This window comes from Podarcis tiliguerta (assembly GCF_965153285.1).
Source record: "Podarcis tiliguerta genome assembly, chromosome: 2".
In the NCBI taxonomy this organism is placed as follows: domain Eukaryota; kingdom Metazoa; phylum Chordata; class Lepidosauria; order Squamata; family Lacertidae; genus Podarcis; species Podarcis tiliguerta.
Genome location: NC_139535.1, coordinates 86907325 through 86929165, shown reverse-complemented (window position 1 = coordinate 86929165; position 21841 = coordinate 86907325). Strand labels below are relative to the sequence as shown.

General features: G+C 41.5%; 1 protein-coding gene across 3 annotated transcripts; it reads left to right on the top strand.

The window, feature by feature from the left end:
• The first annotated feature begins 238 nt into the window (after positions 1 to 238).
• Positions 239 to 19937, top strand: MFSD11 (major facilitator superfamily domain containing 11). Of its 3 annotated transcripts, XM_083429924.1 has the most exons (15): positions 242 to 631; positions 790 to 962; positions 1119 to 2427; positions 2809 to 2962; positions 4457 to 4564; positions 5063 to 5142; positions 7548 to 7644; positions 10067 to 10125; positions 10828 to 10972; positions 11355 to 11395; positions 12204 to 12269; positions 13686 to 13811; positions 15414 to 15588; positions 16178 to 16313; positions 17293 to 19937. In XM_083429924.1, exons 5-15 carry the CDS (start codon positions 4458 to 4460, stop codon positions 17455 to 17457), a joined length of 1197 nt encoding a protein of 398 aa, XP_083286050.1. In that variant the 5' UTR covers positions 242 to 631; positions 790 to 962; positions 1119 to 2427; positions 2809 to 2962; position 4457; the 3' UTR covers positions 17458 to 19937. The 3 variants fall into 3 exon arrangements, with proteins under 3 accessions (XP_083286049.1, XP_083286048.1, XP_083286050.1); XM_083429922.1 differs by lacking the exon at positions 1119 to 2427 and having other exon boundaries at positions 241 to 631; positions 2907 to 2962; XM_083429923.1 differs by lacking the exons at positions 1119 to 2427; positions 2809 to 2962 and having other exon boundaries at positions 239 to 631.
• The last annotated feature ends 1904 nt before the right edge of the window (positions 19938 to 21841 follow it).

Here is a 21841-nt window from a genome sequence, read left to right as displayed (position 1 = left end):
GCTGCATGGGAATGTGTAACAGTTAATTAAAAAAGTGGTTTCCTTGTGTGATGGAAGAATAAAGTAATCGAAATTATTACTTTACGTGTAATATTACATATTACACGTTATATCCGAGTAATTCACATTCTAGTACAGTATGGAGAAAGTAAAATAAACACTGACACACATAACTTGAATGCCCAATTAAGTAAATGATACTTAGATATCTTACCTCTTTTTACCACTCATTGAGATTATATAAATATATGAAGCAGAAATGAATGTTTTTTAAAGGGAGTCAACAATTTCTCATTAAATGTATCATTTAAACAACCAAGCAAGTCCTTTGCATGCTTGCCTTTTCTGTGTTGACTAAGAATGGAACATTCAGAACTGCATTTCCCAGAATTCATCAGGGCTTTCTTCCTTTTGGTCAGCTGACCTGACTTCTGTACTGCTCTTTAGTTCCTGTCCAGCATGAACTGAATGCTCTCTCTGCAGGAGTTCCCTTTGTCACCACGTGATGTAAAGTCTCTGGGCCAAAAACTGACTCAGAAGATATGATGAGGAAGTAAAATGTCAAAGAAGATCAGCTGGGGCAGAATGCTTCATCTTTTGGGAGAGCCTGCTGTTGTTCACTGTGTGAAAGGTAGTATTTTCATTCCTGTTGCTTGGAGATTTTTCTCTGCTATTATTTTGCTTAGCTACAGTTGTACATGATTTCCCTTCATTTGTCAGAATATATCTGTCGATGCCACAGTCAGTTTTACATATGCGCTTATTGTGGTATTTGTGTTGTCTTGACAGAATTTTTTTAAAAAGAAGCTTAAAGGGTAGTGACCCTGCCCCAACTTCAGCCGGAAAGCTTTTTGAGGAAACACAAAATGAATCCTGAGACAAAAAAACTGTTGAACATCATTGTTCTAGGAACAGCCTTTATGTTTATGTTCACTGCTTTCCAAACATGTGGAAATGTTGCGGTAAGTGAAAATCTAAGCCTACCCCTTCCTACCTTCCCCTGAATGCATCCCTTTCCTTTCTTCATGGTGCTTCAGTCTGAATGGTTATATTGTTTTGGGGCTTCAAGCACACATGTAATGTGATAACTCTAGTTTTGTTTCTTCTAATCTCTTTAGATTTAGAAATATTTCTGAAGCTATCTACTGCTTTTAGTGAACACAGAAAATGATTAGGGTTGGAATCCTCACCTCATTGCCTGCAAGGATAATAGATCTCAATGAGCTTTCAAGTGAAAAAGCATGTGATTCCCCACACTGTCCTGGGTAGCATTCAGATGATCTTTCAGAACATAATGCTGAGGCATAATAATCTTTACTCTGTCTCTGTGTGTGTTCGTGTCTGTTTGAATGCAAGGCAGAATAATCACCAATTCTATAGCCCTGCCGGGATTGATATATATCCCCCCAAATATTCCAGGAGCATCCTAGAGGCTTGGGATTCATCCCAAATTCTTCGCCAAACACCACTGGGGAGGAGCCATGTTAATGGCCTTTTTAATAGGAACCAGGGGAATGGTTCTGGGGGTGGATGCCCCCCTCTGAGGATGAACCTCTCTCTTTCTGGCCAAGGAAAGGAAGATCTGCAAATTCCTATGGCCCTGGGACACCCTCCCATGGACCATAGGATTGTATTCTTAACTGCCAGCACTTGCACATCTCTTTTATAGAGAGAAACCCATGCCTCTAGATGTTGTTGGAGCACAGTTCCTACCACCCCGTCTATTAGCCATGCTGAGGCTAATGGGAGAAGGATTCTAATAACATTAGGAGGTTACCATGTTGCCCATCCCTTTATGTGAAATGAAGCATACATAGACACAACATGGTCCAGTCTCCCAGCAAGACAACCCCCATGTGCCCCCTAAACCAGTTCTGGGCTTTCATCCAACCCTCCAGAGCAGATTTCGGGCTGGCTGGCAGGCATTTGGGGGGAGGATGAAGGGAATTCCTGCTGTGCAATAATATCTTGTTCCAAGCATGCAGTATCAATCCTGTCCTCAATAAGCAGGAGTGTGAGAGAGTTATTCCCTTCCTAGTTCCCTGTGGATTATACGTAATCAGGGACACTTCCCACTCACCAGTTAGAATGTTCCATTGCAATCTCATTAGTGTTACCTGTTCACATGTAGGTTTCAGAACATCTGTTTGTGAAAGTAAAGTGTAGTTTTGCTTTCAGGAGACGGGGAGAGAAAAACACTCAGGGAGCTCAGAAAACCGATGTGCAAAACTCTTAACTTACTCAGGCTATCAACTTTCCTTTGCATCCTTGCTTTCTGTGTTGCAACATTAGTGATTATGAAAACCTGTGTTCACGTGCTGAATGAGTCAGTGCCTATATCAATGAAAGGAGTATTACAATAGCAACTACCTAATTCAAGGTGTTGCTTTGAAGTTTAATTAGTGTTTTAATTACTGTTAATCTGTAGTTCAAAGGGACGCGGGTGGCACTGTGGGTGAAAGCCTCAGTGCCTAGGGCTTGCCGAACGAAAGGTCGGCGGTTCGAATCCCCGTGGCAGGGTGCGCTCCCGCTGTTCGGTCCCAGCGCCTGCCAACCTAGCAGTTTGAAAGCACCCCTGGGTGCAAGTAGATAAATAGGGACCGCTTACTAGCGGGAAGGTAAACGGCGTTTCCGTGTGTGGCTCTGGCTTGCCAGAGCAGCGATGTCACGCTGGCCACGTGACCCGGAAGTGTCTTCGGACAGCGCTGGCCCTTGGCCTCTTTGAGTGAGATGGGCGCACAACCCTAGAGTCTGTCAAGACTGGCCCGTACGGGCAGGGGTACCTTTACCTTTACCTTTAATCTGTAGTTTGATTTCTAGTTCTGTTAGGTATATCAAGTATTTATCATTTTAAAAAATATTTAGATACCATATTTTAATCTTTTTTAAAAATTCTTTCCGTACAGCAAACCGTCATCACAAATTTAAATCACACTGATTTCCATGGCAGTGGCTATACAAGGTACTCTTCACTGATACTTTTCTCTTTTTGTTGCTTTTGAGTCGCGCTATGTGCTGGGTTCAGACATAATGGAAAACAATCATTCTCCCTATCAATACCCTGAGTTCCTCCTCCTTTTTTTGGTGGTCCCAAACAGAGTTTCAGAGCTAAGCATTTCAAGCTAAACAGCTAATGCAATGTGTCGGAAGGCTAGTCCCCATCTGCAAAGCAGTGAAAAAAGTGCATGAAGAAAACGAGACTTGCACCAAAGTGTCAAAAAATAGAAACCCCTTCATTTTGTCCCCCTTATGTGCATGACTCTCTTGCGGGGGAAGGGGGTGGGGTGAGAAGGCAAGCCGGTGTCTCACTCAATTTTTCCCTGTCCATTTCACTGACTCATAAGGATTTATGTAAATAAATTGGTGATATCCTGCAAAACAAACTCTGCTCATTACACAGAAGTTATCTGTCTCTTCCAAAGTTGAAAGTCCTTAACAAAGAATGTGTTATAAACACCCAGAAAAAAGTAAGGATTAGCCTCTGGATAAGAAGTTACAATGTGCTGACAGCATTTCAGCTTAAGATACAAATCATACATTCCTAGTTATTTTCATCTCGTAGTGTGAGGTAATTGCTAAAAGACAGTAACTCTAAATTATGTAAAAATGCATATACAGTGGTACCTCAGTTTAAGAACAGCCCTGTTTACGAACTATTCGGTTTACGAACTCCGCAAAACCGGAAGTAGTGTCCCTGTTTGCGAACTTTAACTTGGTCTACGAACGGAAGCCAAACGGTGGAAGGGCACCAGCGGTTGGAGGCCTTATTAGGGAAAGCGCGCCTCGGTTTAAGAACGGACTTCTGGAATGGATTATGTTTGTAAACCGAGGTACCACTGTATCTGATTGTTTTGTGAAATGTATTCTGCTTCCATAATTGAGCTCTCCCAATTTATAATGTTTTGATGCAAGCCATGGAAGGGAAGAACAATGAAAATGGCTAAAATAATAATTGGCATCATCTGACTACTAATGGCTAAATCAGATTTGTCATTGGATATGTGTGAATACAACTTCCTACATGTCCTATTTTGTGTTGTTTTTGTAGAGGGACCTACAAATTGATTGGATTGGACCTGGCATAACACAGGCATACAGTCCTGTGTTAATTAATAGATACAGTTGAGGAAGGCAAATAATGGCCAAAGTGGACATTATATAACTGACCAAACTAAACCTCCTGATGTATATTCTGCTCCAATTCACACTAAATGCATTACTTCTGGTAAATGAGCCACCATAGCTACTAGAGGGCCATGAAAATTTGTGTCCTGGGCTTTTTAGACTCATCTACCCATGTACTATCTGAAACCAAAGTGGCACATTGGTTGCCATATGTGAAATAAGTTGGCATTATTTTCATCTCTCCTACCCCACTATTAATACATTTAAAAATTCTGAAATGACATTGAACGGTATCCTAATATTTATTAATAATTAGTGTTACTTTCCGCAGCATGGCTGTTATTTATGGGGTGTTTTCGGCATCCAATCTTATCTCGCCGTCGGTGGTTGCCATCATAGGACCTCAATTGTCCATGTTTGTTAGTGGTATCTTTTACAGGTAAGTAAAAATACGTAAGTCCTTGATGTTTCCTTCTGGCTGTCTACCTTTTAATCATCTACCTTTGGAAGGATTATTGTTCTCATGTGCAGCATCAGCAGGTGAGGAACTGAGGAACATGAGATAGTGGTTAGTGTGTTGGCTTTGGACACAGAATGTTTAAGTTAAAATCCCTGTGCAACCATGAATATCGCTTTGAAGCCCTGATCAAGGCATCTTCTCACAGCTTAAATCGACTACTCAGGGTTGCTGTGAGGCTAATATTTTAAATTGAGCTTCTTGGAGCGGGGTACAGTATAAGAAAATAATGGTTGGTAGATTGCATGATTGAAACAGCATGTCACGATGTGCTTTAGTGATATGTAAAACTTTCAGATATATTGAGCTGCAGTATTTTTTGCAGTTGGAGTAAGAAACTGACTTTAATATAATATAAAATATTGCAGTTGTAGCATCAGCAATTTTAAAACTGAATCCCATACATTGCCATCTTTTCAGCATATATATTGCCGTTTTTATCCAGCCTTCTACTTGGAGCTTCTACACAGCCTCTGTTTTCCTTGGAATAGCAGCTGCTGGTAAGCCTTTTCCCACCACGCCTTGGTTTTCGTGGAACTTTGAAGCATAGTTTAGTTTAGGCATAGGCAAACCTGGCCCTCCAGATGTTTTGGGACTACAACTCCCATCATCCCTAGCTAACAGGACCAGTGGTCAGGAATGATGGCAGTTGTAGTCCCAAAACACCTGGAGGGCCAAGTTTCCCTATGCCTGGTTTAGTGCTAAGGCTTCTTGAGCCCAAGCAAAGTGTTTGGCTTGCGTACTTCTCCCTGCCTCTCACAAACAGTTTGTGAGTTTTGCTTTCAAAGAATCTTGGCTAACTGTTAGCAGTGAATCAGGGATTCTGGTTTAAAATAAAAGTGGTTTGTTAAACAACCCAACTTCATAACTTATGGTTGGAAGTTGGCTTGTATCAAAACTGACCAGAGCTTGTTTTAATTCAGGGTCCCGGGTTTGTGTGCAATGTTTAGCCAATTTTTTTTTAAACTGAAGCTAAGCTTGGTAGAACTCCTCTTGACTGTGCAGGAGAGATGAGGTAGGAGCATGCTAGCCCAGCGGCTCATTCGGGCTCTGGGAGGCTCACCTGTGTAGCACTAAACTATGATTTTAACGAAATGTGTGAATGAGGCCTTTCTGTGTGCTGTTCCCAACTTTGTATCAGAAAGATCTAGGAATGTCTAGGTTGGACTTGGGGTCTTGGTAGGATCTTGAGATCGAGGCCAAGATGCCCAGAGCATATATTCTAGGCACATAATATGCCCTTTGGAATTGTTGATTTTTTCCCCAGCTTCCCCATCTTCCAAACGGCAACTTTGCTTTTGAAACTCCTTTCAGTTTAAAAACAGGTGTGCTATGTAGCATGAGGATATCCTGTTTGAGACGACAAAGTCCAAAGCTCCTTTGGACATGCAGAAAAACTATGTGTGGTCTTTGAATCCAAATGTTAGCGTTTCTATTTTTAAAAAGCTCTTTAGTGTCCCCACTTCTCTAGTAATGATAGTTGTAAAGAAACATTGGAGAACTTTTATACCTGCTAGTTTGGAGCTGGAAGAAGAATGAATGAAAACAAAGTTGAATGTAAAAGATCCCCAAAATTATTCTGTTAGCAAATCTCTTGATTTCTTAAGCCCCGCCTTTAAAAATTAAAAGAAGTTTGTGATTCTTGATGTTCCAACTTAGTGGGAATCCTAAAATATAGGCGAGATGTTATATTAAATGTGTCACATGTTACGTGTTTCTTTTTGAGTTGCTAACAGCTAGTGTGTGGATTTTTAGTTTTTTTAACAGTTGCATCAGGGGAAGAAAGGGCTGAACTCCCTCTCCTTGGCACCATGGTCTCAACAAGTTCTCTGTGCCTCCGATTATGAATTAAGATGCAAAAGGCACAAGAACAAGTGACATGGGTAGTTTAGCTTTAAGCATGTGACAGTACGTTTGTTGCATTTTTACAGCTCAAGCTGAGAATTATCAAATTGGTATATCTTGAAAACGAAATATTTACACAAAGCATACACTCAGGCATGGATATGGTTTGTGTGAAAGGTTCCCACAGGAATAATAATAATAATAATAATAATAATTTATTATTTATTATTCCCTTAGGCTGCAAACCTAACACATTATCTAGAAAGCAAGCCCAGTTGAATTTAGAGAGATTTACTTAGGATCACCATGTTCAAAGTAGGTAGCATTAAAATTAACTTGGGTTTTTTTGCTGTGTCATTTCGAGATGCCCTGAAGTGGTACTCAAAGTCCAGATTAGAAATATGACCGTAGCTGAAGTGGCATCCACTCTGAAAGTCATACCTTAGGCATCTTAAAAAGTATATATGATTCAGATTTGTTGCTGCCAGCAGCCTGTGATAAATCAGAAACTAACCCTTAGTGCCGCAGAGGCTGGCTGCGTTGCCAGCAAGTGGAGAAATGCCTAGAATACCTTCTAGTAATGTTTTATGTTATTTGGTATATATTAATAGTTGATGCTTGCAAGTGTGTAATTATTTTCACATTTTGAAGCTGGGTGATAAATGTTGTTTCACACATGGCAACAAATTCTGTTTGGTATTTGAGATTTGTTGATGCTTGCAAATGTGTCATTATTTTCACATTTTGAAGATGGAGGATAAGTGTTGTTTCACACATGGCAACAAACTCAGCAAGGCGCTGCTGCCAATTCCAGCCTTGTAGCATATGAAGTATGATGTTTGTGTTTCAGACAGAACTTTGTTACATTCACGCTTGACATTTTTATTAGTACACTTAAAAACATCTTGGGTATAGTCCTAAAAATCTGTGAAGTGGCCCAAATAGACATCTTAAAAATACTAACTACCCTGGGCCCACAGACACAAGACACACATAAAATGTCAGCAAATCCTAGATAACTTTCTTTCCTTGTTTACCTGTGTTCTGATTTAAATTTCAGTATTGTGGACTGCTCAGGGAAACTGTCTGACAATAAATTCCAACGAAAACACCATTGGCAGAAACAGTGGCATCTTCTGGGCATTACTACAATCCAGGTAGGAAACAAAATTATCACCCTTATATCTACCGAATATGATCTTGACCTCTCCCTACTTCTTGTTGTGTTTTGTTGTTGTTGTTGGTAAAAAGCCAATAAATATTTTGTCTGTCTATCTACCTGGCACTTGTTAGCTTTTTTTAGAGAATGCTGCACTTGTGTCATTTATCACCAAATGTCTAGTTTTATGAATTCTGTCTCTTCTGAAATATCCATAGTTAATTGGAACAAAAAAATTGCAGTTCAGTAGCAATTCTGCGCTCACTCATTTTCTTCCAAGAAAATATGGCTAGGATTGGGTTGAATAACAGCTTCCAGACAATTCTGTGTTCCAAAATGCTTATTTAGAAATGGTCTTCTATATTGGAAGGAGTACTTTGCTCTAAGGCTGTTCTGAGTCAACATCACTTCTGTGTCATGGGAAATGATCTGCCTTGTTCCTGTAGGCTAGCACTAAGAATTTCCCATGAACTTAGCTAGTGCCCTGGCATCTGAAGGGAAGTAGTCAGAAATTCAGGGAAGGCTGCAGAGTATGCTGCCTGGCTTATGTGATCAGTCTTTTATATAAGCTTTATTCCAGCCTTCCGTGACCTTAACCCACAAAACCGTTCACCTGCTGTCGTGTTCACACCTGCATATGGTCGTCACTTGCCCCTAGAAGAGGAAAATAACCAGTTTCCTTCCAGTTCATGCAAGCTTCCTTGTCTGATTGACTGGAAGGCAATTCCCATTCATTTTTTAGACAACCTGCTTTATCTGGGAGGCACGCTGGCTTTGAAAAAAATTATTCTCATTCTTATATGTTGTCCATCTAACTGGGTTGTCCTGGCCACTCTGGGTGGCTTCTAGCAGAATATAAAAACACAACAAAACATCAAACATTAAAACCTTCCCTATACAGGGCTGCCTTCAGATGTCTTCCAAAAGTCATAGAGTTGTTTATCTGTTTGACATCTGAAGGGAGGGCATTCCACAGGGCGAGCACCACTGTCAAGAAGGCCCTCTGCCTGGTAACTTCACTCCTCGCAGTGAGGGAATTGGTAGAAGGCCCTTGGAGCTGGACCTCTGTGTCTGGGCTGGGTGATGGGGGTGGAGATGCTCCCTGTTTGCTTTTTAATGAGTAGACCCCTGATTTAAATTTGTCCAACAAATGTCAAGAAGTCTTTAGAATGTTAGTTTTTAGTGTGAGTTGATATAGCGGCTAGTGGGGATTTGAATCCCCACCAGGAGGGAGTTAAAGAGTCACGGTGCCAACACTGAGAAGGTCTTGTCTATCACATGTCCCTGCCTGATTTTGTGTAGGAGTGGCACAGGAAGCAGGGGCTGTGAGGTCAGTCAAGTTCCTGTGTGAGTGGGCAGTTGCCAAGGTAACTGGTCCCTAAGCTACTAATTAATTAATTAATTAATTAATTAGATACTCACAGCTTTATTTTTTTATTAATTAATTAAAAACATTTACAAACTGCTTAACGTTTTTAAAAATCTCCCAAGTGGTGTACAATATGAAACATTAATACAAAAACTCCCTATAAAACAGAACTATAAAAGGATATAAGAATAAGTAAAACAGGAATTCAGGGAATACAAACATATAAAACAGGGCCCAATTTCATGAGTCAGGGAAAGCCTGGTCAGAAAGGTAAAGTTTTCACAAGAAACCGATGCTTATTGATTCATATATGGCAGAGTTTAGAGGTTTAAAGGTCATCACCAGTAGTTTAAACTGAGCCCAGAAACAAGTGCCCCCCTGGAATTAACTCTGAGATCTGGTGGTGGTGGTGGTGGTAGAAAATGAAGAAAGAAGAGCAAAGATATAAGCAGATCCTGACAAAACCCATTCTTCTTTTGGATCAATTTTTGTGATGTAGATGTATACAGTGGTACCTCGGGTTACATACACTTCAGGTTACATACGCTTCAGGTTACAGACTCCACTAGCCCAGAAATATTACCTCGGATTAAGAACTTTGCTTCAGGATGAGAACAGAAATCGTGCTTCAGTGGTGCGGCGGCAGTGGGAGGCCCCATTAGCTAAAGCGGTGCTTCAGGTTAAGAACAGTTTCAGGTTAAGAATGGACCTCCGGAATGAATTAAATACTTAACCTGAGGTACCACTGTATCACCATTGTTGGAAGCAACTTGTTGGGTTCTTTATCCAGCCAAGAAGTATTCTTGCTTTAACTTTTGCACTTTTTGTGTGGGTGCAGCAGGAGAACAAAGAGAACAAGTTCTTTGTTATCTTATGTTGTCCAGGTATGTTCAGCTATGCCTGGAAAGCCAACATATTTTAACTTTTTACAAGGAAATCCTTGGGCTTGTTTCAGCTTCACTAGGATTTGCAGTCTTATCTTCTGACAGTGTAAAGTAAATTGCAGTCTACATTTTTTCCCTTGCCTAACTGTGCTTTCTTTTGTTCACAGTTTGTTTTTTGGAAATCTATATATATACTTTGCCTGGCAAGGGAAACTTCATATATCAGGTTGGTCTTTTTAATATATCCTTTTTTTTTAAGGTAACCAGGTTGTGAATGAAATAATAAGGGGAAATTGCTGTGTTGATGAGGGGACAAACAGAAATTAAAAAAGCAGTGGAGGTAGCCACAGCTTATTTTAAACAGTATTTTAAAAGTCCTTGGAGGCTATTTTTAACTTCATGTGTAGCAGCATAATTGTAAACACTACAGTGTTTCCCTTCTGTTTGCTGTTATTTTATCATTCCAACCTCAAAAAAGCACTGCCATCCTTGAACTTCCCTCCTACATTCCTCTTGCTCTGGCTCCCAGATTCTGCAACTGAGCTCATGCCAGTTTTCACAAGCTTCGATAACGTTTTGCATTTATTTTGTCTGTGAATCAGATGTGATACATTAGCTAGAATTCACAGTTGATTTTGAAATTGAATAAAGCTCAGAATTAAAACACGCTACTGGCATGTGGTTCCCAGAAAGTTACTCAGAGGGAACTGGCCCTTGGGTTGAAAAAGGTTCCCCACTTCTATTGTATAGGTAACTTTGGATATAGAACTTGAGTTTCATTGATGGAGAGCTTGACTAGTACATGGGAGAGTACACCTTATTTTATATGCTGTATTTAATCACAGCACAGAAATGTCCTAGGTATAGAATGAATGGATATGCTATTGTTGGTTTATGAAGTTGACGCACACTTCTTTTTCCTTCCCAGAAAACGACCGTAGGACCGTCTTCATTGCTCTGACGGTGATTAGTCTTGTGGGGACCGTTCTGTTTTTTCTCATTAGGACCCCAGAAGAATCAAATTCAGAGGAAGAAGACGCTGATGCCTCTACTGACAACCTCATAGAACGCACGTAGGTGTTTATGGCTATCTGACTCCTGAATCTGTATGCTTAGCCATTTCTACTCCTCTGCGAATAAGATAGATAACTAATTTGTATTATTTGTGTTTGCACTGCACTGACCTTCCTGCCACCTTACGCTTCTCCTGTTATAAGCAGTCGTGACTCACCCACCAGGAAGCTAGTTGTTTCGCCCCAGCCGGCGAGCTCATTCTGAAATATGGCTAATAATCAAAAGCAATACATAATAAGTAGATCGTTTCTGAATGAGTTATTTCCCATATTGGTATGGTAAAATTTCTAATGGCGTTGTTGTGTAAAGAATAATAATCATGACAAATTCACCATTTGTAAATTTATTTTCTCACTTTAAATAAATGTTTGTTTTAACCAGGTCTGGCCAAAGCAACATGACAAGGGCCATCGATGCATTTAGTAAGTAAAATCCCATGGAAATATTAGATTTTCCAGCATGTCAAGCCATAGTCATACATGGATGTCTCACGTTAAAAGCTCACCTCCAGGTGTTTTTTTTTTTTTATAAAAAGGACAGGCAATATGCATTATTTTCCTGTGTTGTATGATACTTCTTTTCTTGCCACCCAGACACCAATGCTTTGCATTTCCCAGGACCACAGTTAAGTTTCATTGTCTGAGATTCTTACCCCTAGCGAGGAAAATATGCTTTTAATTCCCTGTGCTAGGGGTTCCTTGAAAGTTTCATCCTTAATGGAGCATGGTGGCTGTTCTCTTAAGGGAGCAGTGGATGTGTTCTCCGTGGGGTAAGGGGAATTGAAAGATGGTTTGCCTAATATTAGCATCAGGATTACTACATTCGCTGTAATGTGGTTTGTTTCAGATATGAAGTAGGCAGGAAGGGAGGCTCTTAAGGTGTCTTCTCCTGCCTAGGAAGCTGCCTTCTTCTGACCATTGATCCATCTAGCTCAGTATTTTCCACCCCCACCTGGATTGAACCTGGGGCCTTCTACATACAAGCAGCTGCTCTACCAGTGAGCAATGGTCTAGGCTCACAAAGCTGGAATCTGTCACCCTTTTGTCTTCTTAAGCCCTATAGTTCTGTGTTCCTGTATGCAACTGTGAATATTAATTCAGAAGTCGTCATTATGATTGTGGGAGGGGATAACATACTTCAGTCCATTCCACTTCCTCCCACTTTAATTCAGCATCCAGCGAGGATCCTCATGGTGTGCATGTGCGTATTTTAATTGTGGCTTCTTTGCAGAAAGATCCATCAAGCTGTGTGTCACAAAAGAGATTCTGCTGCTTAGCATCACAACGGCTTATACAGGTAACTAACTGGACGGGGATAGAATCACTAGCCTTAGGAGTTTGCATGGGACTTTTCTTTGGCCCAGACTGACTTTCTTACTGCCCATCAGATCCATTGCTTTTGGCTGCATCATGCAAATGCCCCAAGCGCTTTTCTTTTCCTTGTATCTCCCAAAGCATTTGTTAGTCTGAGTTTCTGCTCTCATTCTGAGCCCGTGAGCCTGTGGGAGAACCAAGCACAGAGCTGAGGATTTCTTTTAAAGATTTCTCTGCATCCAAAAAAGGCAATCTGCTCTTTCTAATGAACTGCCACTCATATTGCTGGCTGATGCTACTTCGGACAAAAGCCTTGGCTGCTTGGATGATTCCTTTGTACACATCTGTAGATGCTTTTTGGATTGTGGCCCTTGCCCTGCATTAAGACATTCCATTCCAGCATCTTCAGTTATCTCTTCCATCATATGTTCCTCTCTCTCTCTACCCCCGCAGCAACTTTCAGTGCTCCTCTTCCTATATCTTCCCTTTGGTAGCAGAATACTTGTGTTGAAGATTGCCATCTGGTGGTTACAGCTGAGAGTATCTGTACCTTTCATAGCCTGCCGTCTTTTTTTAAATCCTGTCAGATGCATCATCATAGAATCATAGATGCGAAAGGATTTCAAATTTTTTGGGCTTTAAAATGAAAGTGGAGATTTTCAGAATTTTGCATTTATTTCGTTCCCATTTTTTGCGGACCTCAGTTGGCCCGATCACCACATTTTAGTATTCTTGCTTTAAACCTGGAGGCCTGTCTCAGGTTCCTGCACCAAGTTGTGTTTTTTTTTTGGGGGGGGGTTGTTGTCTGCAGTTCTATGGGTCGGTGGAAATTTTGGCCCATAGCAGGCTCTCAATGGGCCATGTGCCTCATTTACCTCACTTGGTTAAGATTTTTTATTATTTAATTTACGTTCTACTTTTCCTCAAAAGAAATCAAGGCATGTGGTACATATGATCCTTTTAACAATCATTATATAGAACCAGACAGCTCTGAGGTAAAATGTTTCACGAATACTTCTAAGTGTTAGTAAAGCTAACACTTAGCGTTCCACAGGTACCTCGGTTGTTGTAGCTGAATCCTGCACAAACATTCTTAAAATTTAATATCGGCGCCATGGTACTTGGAATACCTTGGTGGTTTATATGGTTGGATCCTACACAGGCCTTTTTGCTACCAGCTGCTTCCTCCAGATAATCACCAATGCCACCGCTGGTCAACTTGACTTGCATTGCATAAATACAGTTATGAAAAGTTCTCCTAAAAGACCAGTGTGTCATTCAGTCTACTGATATCTTTTGGCAGCTCCATGTTGCAATTCTATCTTAAACTGTAGACTTTGATAAAGCTCTAAGTAGGGACTTTCTCCTTCCCTTTTGTAATATTGCTGTTTTTTTCTAGGTCTGGAATTAACGTTCTTCTCTGGAGTGTATGGGACCTGTATAGGTGCTGTAAATAAATTTGGTACTGAAGAAAAAAGTCTGATTGGACTCTCTGGTATTTTTATTGGTATTGGAGAAATATTAGGTGAGTCAAAGGAACAAAGGAAATTCCTTGATGAACGTTAGGCCTTTGGTTTATCTAGCTCAGTATTGTTGACATAGAGACTCGTAGCAGATCTCCAGGGTTTCAGACAGGCATCTGAAAAAGTGCTGGGGATTGAATCTGGGACCTCCTGCATGCAAGGCAGATGCCTTACCAGTGCACTATGGCATCTCCCAAAACTGGATTTGAAATAGCAGGAAATAAATTTTGCCTACAGTTGTTTAATACATATATACCACATGTGCCAAAATGGCTTCTATGTAGTTAAATGAGGTGGACCTGTTTTAAATGCTTATGATGTGCATTAATATAAACAGCTACAACAGTTTGTTTAATCCTCAGGAGCTAACTAAAACTATCCACACCAGTTTAATGCATCAGGAAGTTAAAGGGTAAAAAAATAAAGGTAAAGGAGCCCTGGATGGTAAAGTCCGGTCAAAGGTGACTGTGGGGTTGCGGCGCTCATCTCGCTTTCGGGCTGAGGGATCCTGCGTTTATCCACAGACAGCTTTCTGGGTCATGTGGCCAGCATGACTAAACCGCTTCTGGCACAACGGGACACTGTGACGGAAGTCAGAGTGCATGGAAACGCCATTTACCTTCCTGCCGCAGCAGTGCCTATTTATCTACCTGCACTGGCATGCCTTTGAACTGCTAGGTTGGCAGAAGATCAGGAAGTTAAAACTTATTTATAGTGGTGATGGAGTAGCAGCAGTGTTTTGCTCATTTTAGACTGTGCAAACTCTGCAGTATAGGACTTCTGACAGCCAAGGCAAACAGCTGTTGGGTATAAAAAGCAGATTGCCTTTTTGGCCGTTGGAGCCAGCAATGTTTGTGACATAATTAGTCCTAGTTCTCAGAAATAGCAGTAAACCATTGAAGTGTACCACTTTAGACTGCAGATATAGACTTACATGAGTGAATACGTTTCTGTGAAAGAAAGAAAAACAACCCTTGGCCTAACAGACTAGGTTCCAGGGAGAAGGATACAAGCTTAGTCCTTTTCCTGACATGCTAGTGTTCTCTTTACAGGGATGTGTATTTAACCGAGGTGGAGGTATGGAGGAGCATGTGAGTTCCTACCCTCTTGAGGTCTCATGTGATACAGTGGTGACACAGTTTACCTCCTGATTTGCTCTTGTGAGAGGCCAGGCCACAGTTTCCACTTGTGGATCAGGTTGTGGTGCCGTGTTGGGGAGAGAGGATGGAGCGTTAGCTTGACACTTTGCCATAGTCAGTCATCTGGTGGGGGTTTGCTTCTCCCCTCCCACAGTGTTGCCTGCTTTCTAGCATGTTGGACTGCGGGTAGAACCACCACCGCAAGGCATAACGTTCAGGATGGAAGTTGCCTCTGCTGGGTTTTCTGGAATCCCTCCATCCTACTCAGCCTCCCAAGCCAGAGAATGCCACAATTTAGCAGGATCCTCTCATCCTTTAGTGAGGCTTTTTAGGGGTGGGATGGGATGCTGCTGAGCAGAGCAGGGGTCAAATAAGTCCATTTCCACCAGTCCCTTACATGACATACTAGGGAGGTGATTTAACCCTGTTTTCTTGCTCGCAATAATGATACATTCTCTATTACAGGTGGAGGGATCTTTGGCCTTCTGAGCAAAAACAACCGTTTTGGCAGGAACCCAGTGGTGATGTTAGGCATTGTGGTCCATTTTGTAGCCTTCTATTTGATTTTCTACAACATGCCAAACGATGCCCCCATCGCCTCCATCCATGGCACAGACAGCATAGCATTCATGGAACCAAGGTACAAGTTACTTTACTTCTCATGACCAGACAGATCTGGTTTACACAAGGTGCTAAGCCAAACCATGGCTTAATATGAACAGGCAGCATGTTGGTTACAGGACCAAAGATAATGGCTGAGGCTCTCCTCCTTCCCTTTCTGCTGCCGCGCTATCTGGGGCCAAGTCATGGACTGCCTTACTGTGATGGCCAAAATTGGGCTCATGGTTTCTCTTGCTCCAGACAGACCATGAACTGTAAACGTAAGATTTGCTCTTGGTTTACCACCCATGGTTTATCTGGGGAAGACAAACCATAAGCCCAGGTTTGGATGGAATGCTAAGTCAAAGAATATTTAAAACATTAAATAATACGGGCAAAGTGCCTTTGACATATTTAATTGCAATGCAGAAATGCCCGAAATGAGAATTCTCAAAATGAAGCAGCTCTTTGGTAGCAATCTGGACCTTGCCATTTTTTTCTCCGTTATTTCTCAATAGACTTAGACAAAAATAATATGAATGGTAGGATTGTACCTAATTTTCCATTCATAGTTGTGTATATTTTTATTAATTACAGTGTGGTTAATATTGGCATCTCTTTATTTTCAGCAAAGAAGTGGCAATTTTCTGCAGCTTCTTACTGGGTCTAGGTGATAGCTGTTTCAACACTCAACTCCTCAGTATTTTGGGATTCCTGTACTCAGAAGACAGTGCACCTGCCTTTGCAGTCTTTAAATTCGTCCAGGTATTATTGGTTGCCAAATGTCAGAGCCAGACATCATATAATGAGTAGTCTAGTGAAATAATACAGTAGTTTATTCATTATGCAAACAAAGAGCTTTGTGTAAAATTGGAAGGAGTTTAAAAGTCATCTACTTTTGTCTAGGACACTGGGTAACGCAAGAACACAGAAGCCTTTTCAGTAATGCAGGATGTTTGGTTAACCAAAATACATACTACAGTCCTGTGTTTAAGCCCCAGTGAAGACACTGAAATTTAATTCTGTTTAAACATAAACATGTGTGATGCGATGTATTTGTGCGTGACGAAACAATGGTTAATAGAACAATTATTTTTTAAGAACAAACATTTGGAGTAGTCATAAGTGGAATACATGCATTGGTAGGTGTGCTATATAGAAAACGCTACCTTCTATCTCAATGCAATGAATGATATTAATGGAACAATAGCATTCCATATCAGTATAAATTAAATTAAAATAGCTAAGTGGATAAAGTGGAAAAGATAGATGCAAAAAACGCCATGTTCCAACTCAATCTACAAGTCACTGTGATGGCTCAGCTGGTAAAGCATGAGACCCTTAATCTCTACATTGGGCAAAAGATTCCTGCATTGCAGGGGGTTGGACTAGATGACCCTCGTGGTGCCTTCCAACTCTACAATTCTAGGAATCTGGGAGTCTCTACTTTCCTGGATTTGGTGCAGGTCAGCCGTTTGTAGACGCAGTAAGGAATCTAGGAATTAGGAATGACCTTGGATCAGGAAGAGTCAAAGCTGAATATGAAAGGACATTTGATGCTAAGCTGTTCACTTTGAAATAGGCAGATTGCAGGAGAGCTAAGTAAGCCAGTTAATTAGAAAAACAACTTGGATTGGGGAATTTATGCTCTGGAAATCACAAAAAGTTGGAATGTTACTAAAGGTGAATAGGACTGAAGCCAAGTTGAAATGTCACTCACACCCTTCCTTGCTTCCCTTTTCAGTCTGTCTGTGCTGCCATCGCGTACTTCTACAGCAACTACCTGCTTCTTCAGTGGCAGCTTCTGATTATGGCTGTGGTTGGGTTCTTTGGGACACTTTCCTTCTTCACCGTGGAGTGGGAGGCCCCAGCCTTTGTGGCCAAAAACACAGATTACAGCAGCATTTGATGGAGGCGATTTCAGCGGCCCGCGACAGTATTCACATGCAGAGACACAAGCACGTGCTCCTTAGAAAAGACTTGATAGCATCTTCTGAACACAGGGAAGACTGAACTCCAAAGTTTAAAAAGCTTACCCTCCCCTTATCAACATGTTGTGATGGGTATTGCATACTACAATGTGGAATAGTAGCCTGGCCATTGGGGCCGCGAAGCCTCTTCTTAATTATTTCCACTTGCCAAGTGCCTGCATCTTACGCTTATGCCCACCTATTTTGGAGACCCTTTATTCTTTTTAATTGCATTCCTTTTTCATTTTTTACTTGACTGTCTCTGAAGCAAACAGTAGTCTTTTCAGGACACCCCCCCCCAAGTACATGAAGATATTTTTTCCACAAGATGGAAGGCCAGTTCACTTTGTGGATTTATATGGAAATCCACGGAGGGTTTCCAATGCTTTTAAAATAACCCCAGTTCCATTTTTCTCCAAATAACTCTAATGTTCTTACATTATAATGTGAATGAGCGTCGATTTTTTAAAAGAGGAGCTATATATTATGGGATAATAGCATAAGGGAATGAAATGCATTTGCACAAGCTATTTTAGCTAATTTTAGCTGAGTCTCATCAGAGGTAAAAATGATTATGTTCCAGAACCCCCATAGTCCCTGTATTCCTGTGTGCTCTGAGACTTTATATTATATTTTCTCAGGATCAAGTTTATAATGATATTTGCTGCTATGAAACTCTGTAGGAAATGCACTCCAGAGACTCCCAAATACTTTACCATAGTGATCCCACAAATACTCAAATACCCTGGTGTTCTGCATGGCTTGTCACAGACATAAAATTTCTCAGCTGCACAGGTAGGGACCTGATTAAGGAAAGTGCTGTGCTGGATTCTAGCCTCATTGTCTTACTTTACTGGCAACATCATTTGGGGAAATTTGCCACCGCAGACTTTTAATATGTTTTTTAATGCTTGCTTGGGAAGAATAAGATCTTATGAGTTTAGCATTGTCAGGATCCCAGGGAGGAACACGGCTAAGAGCAATGGCAAGAGACTCAGGGCCATTTAAAATGTTATATCCTACAAACTGCTTACAGTGCTCTCCTGTGCATGTTTACTCAGAAGTAGGGCTTACGCCCTAGTAACTGTTACAGATTGCAGCCTTAAAATGTAAATGTAGGGAAATGTGTGGAAACCATATGTGACAATCATGGTGTCTGTGTACAGATAGTGTCTGCATGTACACAACTAGATACATTGAATTGCTTAAAGGGATAAGTGGAAAAATGCAATACACTAAGCCCACAACTTATGCACATTTGATTTAGGTGCATTCAGCTTTATGTGCTTGGCATTTTTTTTTTAAAGGAGGGGGTATCCAGGGAAAAATACTTTGGCAATTCCACTTGCATTGCACCCAATGTGTCTTTGACTATATGCAATTTTGGCATTAGGCATGATACCTGGAACAAACCCCCTATGTAAGTTGTGGGCTTACTTGGCTGGCATCCTTGAGTTCATTGTCGGGAATTTGGTGAAATTACTATTAAATAAACTACCTGGGAGTTAATCACCTTTCCCAAGGGAATAATTTTCCAAGAGCATTGCTGAGAGTAAAGAGCTTATTGTCTGGGGCAATGGGTAAGGAATGAAAAGGATGATTCTGGGTACTATGAACTTCTCAATGCAAAGCCTTGTTGAAACTGATAGTTAAATTTAGTGGGGCTTGTGTAGATGTGCACAGTGAATTGTGTTCAGAAATTTTAAAATCGTTGCTGCAAGGTAACCCCATTGGGTAGTGTCACATGAACAGGAGTTTGCTTGTGCAATGGGGGAGTCTCGTGCAGAGTAAAACAATATCCTTTCCCTCTGTTTGGGGGGCTTCTCCCCTGATACTGGAGTCCTGGATGATGCAGTCTGCAGAGTGTGGTGGACCCCCTCTGGGTAGGCTTCTCAGAGGGTAGAGGGGCTGCAGGGGGAGGAAAGGAAGCTTGTGCTATCTGAGCTTCTTCAAACTGTTGGTCTGACCCCAAAGTGGAGGCTTAGGATGTCAAGGGACAAATGCCAAATGAAGCAAAAGGATTCCAGAAATAGGGCATTGGTCCCATCAGGCATTGCCTGTCTCGGAGGGGAGAGACACAGCTGCCCACATATAGAACCTGGCACATCTTTTTTAAAAAATCTCATTTGAGAAGAGACATCACCACCACCAAAGGTAATTAGTTAGGCTAATTAGATGTCGCTGGCATAAATTTTGCAATACACATGCCTTACTGTCCCAGATTATTTCCATTCATGAAATGATTTTGTGATCAGCCATTCTAGTTTATTGTCATACTTCTGTTATTTATTTATTTTTAAATGATGACTCAAAGTATTCTCATTTTTATGGCACCAGTTTTGAGAGTATTGAGAATAGCTCCTTGTTTCATTTCTTTCTGTGATTACACCATCTGAATAAAAGTGAACCTCAACCAATACCTATATTTTGCAAATGTGCTTAGTGATTTTTGAGTTAAAAGCGTGGCGTGGATTATCTGCAAAATTCCTTGCTTTTTCTGTATCTTAGAACAATTGCGTCTTGTCTTATGGAAATAATTCATGACAGCCATGGTGGATGCCCCTCTTTCCTGATAATGGTGAAGAGTGTCCTTACCTTAGAATTCTTGCAAGCCATTTTATAACAATTGATACTGTTCAGAGGATTATTAAGAGCAAGCCATGACTGCAATCCTATATACACTTGGGAATACTTTTGCATAGATTTCTGAGTATATATATCTAAAGCACACAATGTCTTTCTCGCCCCCCCCCCCCAATTTTAAAGATTCTTATTTGTAATAATTTCAGTCTAATTATTTTTATTTAAAAGATTGCCGAGCTACCATTCAACAAAATTGTAAGGACAGCATTCAAAGATAATCTTTTTTAAAAAACAACCACAATCAAAAGACAACCCAGTAGACAGAACGTGGATAAAACCAACAGTGAAAGGGTAAAGGTACTCCTGCCCGTTCGGGCCAGTCTTGCCAGACTCTAGGGTTGTGCACTCATCTCACTCTATAGGCCGGGAGCCAGGGCTGTCCGCAGACACTTCCGGGTCACGTGGCCAGCGTGACAAGCTGCATCTGGCGAGCCAGTGCAGCACACGGAACACCATTTACCTTCCCGCTGGTAAGCGGTCCCTATTTATCTACTTGCACCTGGAGGTGCTTTCGAACTGCTAGGTTGGCAGGCGCTGGGACCGACTGGGAGCGCACCCCGCCGCCGGGATTCGAACCGCCGACCATGCGATCGGCAAGTCCTAGGCGCTGAGGTTTTACCCACAGCGCCACCCGCGTCCCCAAAACCAACAGTAAGCCAGTTCATATACAGTGATACCTTGGTTCTTGAATGTAATCTGTTCCAAAAGTCCCTTCGACTTCTGAAACATTTGAAAACCCAGGTATAAACGCCAATTGGCACGGGCGCCCTGGAAACAGCCGCATCGCACATTCGGCTTCTGAAAAACATTCAAAAACTGGAACACTACTGGGTTTTCAGCATTTGGGAGTCGAAATGTTTGCGAACCAAGGTGTTCAGGAACCAAGGTTCCACTGTATTTGTGCTGGAATGTGTTAACCTGACACTGGAAAGAGGTATCAGTTGGTGCTAGTCCTTAGGGAGAGCATTCCATGAACAGGGTGCCACAATTAAGGCCCTTTCCCTGGTCCCCATCCACTTAGAGGAAAGAGACGAAGTTTGCATTATTTGTTTTATAGGCTGAGAGTAGCTGACGGGACATGAAGTAAGCGAATATATACATGGCTAAACTAACAAGGAGGGGAAATGCTACAAGCATAGAAGGATCTAACACACATGCAAATTTGCAAAATGTTTTCCCCTCCTATGGGTCCCTAATACTTCTGTTACTACCTAGGTTGTAAATGGTGATGTGGAAAGCAGACATTATGGCTGGGAGCTGCTCTGGCAGAACAGCAATGTGCGCTCTACTGTCTCCTAGGGACCATCTTTGCATGGATGCCTCTCACTTTTTACTGCTCCTCCCCTAGGCCCTCCACTGTCCTCTGCCACAAGCAACTCGTTGTAAAACAGCCCCTAACAAAGGTAATGGTTGTGGCATTATGGAAATCAAAGTCATTTGCATGATTTCCTTCATGGCCCGAATCCATAGCTTCCAGCTGGCAGCCGCAATCCTTCCTAAGAAGATGGATGTCTTTGAGCCAGGCCTGTCACTTGCTGAAGCAAACATGTACCGTGCGGTGCCTGCAAAGCGGGGTCTGGGGAAGCTGCCCGGAAATAAATGATGGCCAACAGCAACTTAACGGAAACTTTGGAAGCAGGTGAGACCTGGGCATTGTTGCGCAGGCTGCAGCACACGATG

Bases quoted from the DNA above. Each gene is read 5' to 3' on its own strand.
- MFSD11 (XM_083429922.1), top strand. From the start codon at position 867: ATGAATCCTGAGACAAAAAAACTGTTGAACATCATTGTTCTAGGAACA. The intron at 5,143-7,547 runs GTAAGCCTTTTC...TTTAAATTTCAG, and splicing joins CCTTGGAATAGCAGCTGCTG to TATTGTGGACTGCTCAGGGA. The intron at 15,589-16,177 runs GTACAAGTTACT...CTTTATTTTCAG, and splicing joins ATAGCATTCATGGAACCAAG to CAAAGAAGTGGCAATTTTCT.